This window comes from Homalodisca vitripennis, unplaced genomic scaffold (genome assembly GCF_021130785.1).
Source record: "Homalodisca vitripennis isolate AUS2020 unplaced genomic scaffold, UT_GWSS_2.1 ScUCBcl_2;HRSCAF=254, whole genome shotgun sequence".
NCBI lineage: Eukaryota > Metazoa > Arthropoda > Insecta > Hemiptera > Cicadellidae > Homalodisca > Homalodisca vitripennis.
The window spans coordinates 807626-813292 of NW_025776200.1; the positions used below are offsets into that span (position 1 = coordinate 807626).

Genomic DNA, 5667 nt, shown 5'->3' on the forward strand with positions numbered 1-5667 from the left:
AGTGGTGCAGCAGGAGCAGACATCAAACCATGGAAGTTCGAAGCCCAAATGGAATTTTTGTTCCAGTTCATGGTAAATGAAAATCGTGGGAAAACTTTCACCAGCGACGACAACAATTCTGAGGTTGAGAAATTGACAGAACAACTACTGGACGAGGAGGCTGTAGACAACCCCCATGAACAGGATGTTGGCGAATTTGATGGTCTCCTAAGACAAAACGAAGCTGATGTGGGAGAAGATACTACAACTAATGAGCCTACAAACGTGCCATTGGTAAAACCACCATCTTCAACCAATAAGCCTACACTCACCATTGGAAAAACCTCCATCTCCAACTAATAAGCCAACAAACGCGCCATCGGAAAAACCACCATCGGCAAAGAAACCCAGGACAATAAAAAAGGAGAAATCGACAGTTTAATTGTTAAGTCGTTTGAACTGCGTGAACAAAGACAAGAACGGGATAGGGAAAGGAAAGCAATGGCAGCAAAAATCGCTCCGCCGAACGATGATCTTTATTTGTTTTTTATGTCAATGTATGAGTTGACAAAAAAATGCCTCCTTCTTCACAACACATCGTAAGAAGTAACGTTTTTTCTGCGGTTTCTCAAGAAGAAGCACGTTTACTCAACATCCAGTTAAACCCGATTGCTCCACCAGCGCCCCAACAACAGTCTTATATTCCTAGTGGACACAATAGTCAGCCTCAGCCAGGAAATGACTAACAGCTCAACTGGTGGTGGTCACAAGCTACGTCTCCAAGTACCACTACCTCTAACTTATCAATGGAAACTACCAGTTTCAACTAATTACAGTAGTAACGTTTCACTTTAGTGTAGTTTAAAGTCTATGTAAAGAGCAAGTTTTGTTTTACTTCAAAATTTTTTAAGTATTACACGTCATTTACTAACCATAAAAAATGTCATGTTAAATAAGTCTTCTTAAGTTGGTTATTTCAGATCGTTCTGTTGAAAAACTGTATTAATAAACTTTAAACATACCTTAAAAAAGGTGAGTTTTTTTTCCAGTTCCCACGGGCTTTTGGGCGTTACATCCGTCTGAGGCTATTAACGGCCTAATCAACCGGTGTACTTCTTCAAAATCTTCTCTGCTAAGACGACAAAAGTTTTTAAACTGTTCTGGTAATCGTTCTTTTGTCGTTGCATGTGTGTTCCTTTTTTTCAAGTAAGCACTTTTCACTCGCTTTGTCCTCCTCGACCTAATGTACAGCAACAGTAAAAATGAATCAAACTCATTATCCGAATCTGATTCTGAGCTTAAATCAAGGAATCTTGAAAACATTGTCACAAACCCAAAACACCAAAGTAGGTCCACCTGCGTCGAACTGCAGAGCGCGACTGTCTCCCAATATGCGTTATAAACTGTGCGACACGTTTCTGCCCTGCCCTGTTCTGCCCTGCGCACCCGTGTCGCACAGCTGAGCCAGGGCGCATATTGCCACACGTGGCACGGCCCGGGCAGCGCAGCACAGCACAGGGCAGCAGCGGCGAAAAATCTGCGTCGCACAGTTTACCTCGCATATTGGGAAGCAGTTATCATACAGCAGTTCAGTGTCTTGTGTGTTTGTTGATATAGTTTTGTTTTATTATAATAGTTTAACATAACAATAACAGTTACCTTGTTTACCTAGTTTATTACCTTGTTTAAAACCTTGTATGATGAGCATGTTGTCAAAATATTTGGATTTGAGTTCTGACTCAGATTCTGATGCCGACCTAGATTTATTATTACTACTTCATCAGAGAACAAGAAAGAACAAGCGTAGAAACAGTGACTACCTGAAAAAAAGAAGTTCTCATGGTGAATTTGTTCTGACAAAAGAGTTGTGTAGTGAAAGGTTTACGAACTATTTTCGTCTCAACAAAGCGGAATTCCAAGAAGTTCACAGCCTGGTCCAACCTCTTATTTCTTCCGAGGGATGTAATGCTCAAAAACCAATTGGGAGTGAAGAAAAACTAGCAGTATTTCTAAGGTAAGTTTTTATTTATAAGTATAACACCAATATGAAAACGTGTAAGTACAAGGAAAAAATGGAAAAATCATATTGCCTTACTGTAATAATCTAAAAACATTAGGTGTTAAAGGTATTGATAAAAGAGACCAGTGAAGACGTTGGCAAACTGGGGTTTTCAGGGGCGTAAGGCGAGGTCGACGTTGAACGATGTCCTAGAGCTGAAGAAGAGGTAGAAGTTTCCGGAGACAAGACGTTTGGAGAACGTGACCAGTTGTCATACGTTAACTGACGATCCTCATACATAGGCTGATGAACTTGATGCCGGGGCTGTTGTGGGGAATGGGTAGGTTGTTGAATGTTCAGCAAACGTGCTTCCTCGTCGGTTACTGACAGAAAGACATTCCTTCTCACAATATGCTGGGATGAAGGAGGCATTTTTTTTTGTTAGCTCATACATCGACATGAAAAATAGATGTACGGTAAATCATCTGAAGGAGCTATTTTTTCATCCAGTTTTTTTCTTTCTTTAGCCCGCTCTGTTGCCCTCTGCTCACGCTGTTCAATAGCTTTTACTATTACGGTGTCAACTTCATGTTTTTTAAATTTCTTTTGTGGTCTTGATGGTGGTGGCGATAGATTATCTGTAGGTTCCTTTACAGACAAATCAACTGAGTTAACTCTTTCAACGTCGGCTGTGTCTGGCTGAGACTCTTCATCAACTATCCCGGTAATGTTATTTTCGACGTCCTGGTTCTCTTCTGCCTGCTGTGTTTCGGGTTGTCCTCGTAGTTGTGGTTCAGAGTTGGGGTCATCATTGGTAAAACTTGTTTCTCGATTTTCATTAACCATGTATTGCAACAAAAATTCCATTTGAGCTTGAAACCTCCATGGTTTAATATCTGTTGCTGCTGCACCACTTTTCATCATACGCTTTTGCCGGCGTAGAGCATCTCTATGGTTGTTCCTTAATTTCTTCCACATAGATTTTACCTCTTCAACTGAAAAAGAGAGAGAAAACTTAATACTTATTTTATTTATAACGATAAACAGGTAAGGGGATTCCACACTGGAAAATGACCATTTACCAAAAACAATTTTGTTGCATACGTTTGTTCCGCTAGGCTAAACCAGAACTATCTACTGCAACTATTAAGTTATCTATTGCATGAAAGTAGCATATATATTTTTTTGTTGTAGGTATCTGGCTTCTGGTGACAGCTACAAAAGCATCGGCTACAGTTACCGGATGGGAGATAGAACAGTAGCTAACATTGTGAATGAGGTCTCCGTCGCAAAATGGACAACTATGCAGCCGGATTATTTGCCACAACCTACATCAGAGACGTGGCTGTCGATTGCGTCTGATTTTAATTCAAGATGGAATTTTCCTCACTGTGTGGGGGCGATTGATGGGAAGCACATTGTTATAAAGAAACCAAACAAATCTGGATCATCATACTACAATTACAAACACACTTTCTCCATCGTCCTAATGGCAGCTGTTGACGCTACATCAAAATTCACTTTCATCGATGTAGGATCCATGGGGAGATTCAGTGACGGTAATATTTTTTCAAGTTGCGAATTGGAAAAAAAAATGGTAAGAGGAAGTCTTAAACTGCCCTCCCCTTCTGAACTTCCCTCCTTTCAACATAGTATGCCATACGTGTTTGTAGGGGATGAGGCCTTCCCGCTAATGTGCAACTTGATGAGACCCTACCCAAAGAAGCAAGTTACGGACAACCATGAAAATAAGGTGTTCAACTACAGGCTTTCACGGGCCAGACAAACTGTTGAGTGTGCTTTTGGAATTCTAGCATCGCGATTCCGCGTATTCCAAAAACCATTCGAGATTAAAGTTTCTAGCGTTGTCAGTGTCGTAAAAGCAGCTTGTTTGCTACATAATTATCTGCGCAGAAATGCTGCAGTAAATGTGGATAGTGAAGATGTTTCAACTGGACAATTACCAAAAGAGCAACTGGTTCCAGTATCAAGGAATCGAGCAAGAAGTGTACAAGCAGCTTTTGCAGTAAGACAGAAGTACACTGCATACTTTAACTCAGTAGGAAGTGTGGAGTGGCAGGATGAACGAGTCTCTGAAGGACAATATTAAATTCATGTTTGTAGTTGGTCTACGACTGGAGTTAACCCACTGGAGGTTGTATCTTCTGATTGTCCATACTGTTAGAAATATAAGTCATTGGCATGTTATATGGCTCATTTAAAAAATTGACATCCTACACAAAGTAGGCCTATCCTCCATTGTTTTAGTTTTTATTTTATATAAAGCCTTTTTTGTACACAGAATTATAATTCTTTCATACAAATGTTTACAATAAAACTAAATTTTTGTGGTAAAAAATTTAATGTAGTAAAATAATTTCTGTTCCTGACATTTTATATCTCAAAATAACTAATTTTTACAACATTTTACAAGAATCGTGTATTTATTTCTAAATAATATTTATGTAAATGTATTTATCCCTATCCCAAAATATTAATAATATCACTGTAGTACAGAAAAGTTATTTATGTGATATATAAAACAGAAATTCGGTGTAGATAACCTGAAAATAATAAGATACATAGATTTTGTTAGGGTTAACTAATAACAAGTCCCTTACCATCTGCAATGTTGAGTTCTTTTGCGATTTTCCCCCAGATTTCTTGCTTGTATTTAGTCTTCATATATTTTCCATCACTGGTATCATACAAAACTGGATAAACACGCACCATTTCAATTAACTTTTCCTCTTGACATTCCATTGCAAAACAGTGGCGTAAGACGGCGCAGGTCAACAATGTGAAGCAGTTTCTGTGTCTCGACCACAAGTGCGGACAGTCGACGTGCGGGACTACACTGCCCTGCCTTGCCCTGCGCCACAATATGCGCGCTCTCTAGCGAACACGTGCTTTACAAAAACTGCCCCGCCCTGTACTGCGCTGCGCTGCTCAGACTGCGTCTCAATATGCGGGGCGCCTGAACGTGTGCCCGACTAAGGCATTCCATTTGATTGTATAAGGCAATAAAATACGTGTGTAAACATTTTTTAAATCAACTCTGAATATCAATGACAGGCCGATTCGGACAGTTATAAGTAAAGATGGGTTCCTTGAAGAAGAAAAAAGAGGAAAGCATAACGACCATAAGCAGGTGGATCCTAATATTAACCCATTGGCCTAGACTCACGTATATACCACGTGCAGTGATGCACGGACCGAACCTGGACTCACGTGCGCAGCACGATCTAGTGGCGTTGCGATGTACTATTTCAAGTATTTATAGTTTTTCCCGTTAGATGGTATGCCAATGCGCTTTCTGCAGACGTTTTGAGTTGTTGGTGAGTTAAGGTGTGCCAACTATGGCAGAAAAATATTATTTTTTTCAATAATTGTTATCTATTACCAGTGCTTATTTTGTGTTGATACTAGGATTATGTTATGTCTAAAATTACGGCTAGCACTCCTGACAATATTATTGAAAGTTTATTACAGTAGTTTTATAAAATCCATTTAAATTTTTATTTGTGATATTCGGTAAAATTTTGTTTTGTTGCAAGGCTAAAGGCTAGTCTGCAAAAAAGAAACAACGTCGTTTGTCGTTTGTTTGTGAAGTCGTGTTTCGTACGTGACATGTACGTGTTTCGTAAATAGTATTACAATTTTTCGTCCTCGCATATGTAGTTCTGAAG

At 39.4% G+C, this 5667-nt stretch overlaps 1 protein-coding gene across 1 annotated transcript; it reads left to right on the forward strand.

Annotated features, from left to right (window-relative positions):
• The first annotated feature begins 3221 nt into the window (after positions 1–3221).
• Positions 3222–4088, forward strand: LOC124370313 (protein ANTAGONIST OF LIKE HETEROCHROMATIN PROTEIN 1-like). The gene has a single exon (XM_046828601.1). The coding sequence runs from the start codon at positions 3222–3224 to the stop codon at positions 4086–4088; it is 867 nt and encodes a 288-aa protein (XP_046684557.1).
• Positions 4089–5667: the final 1579 nt, after the last annotated feature.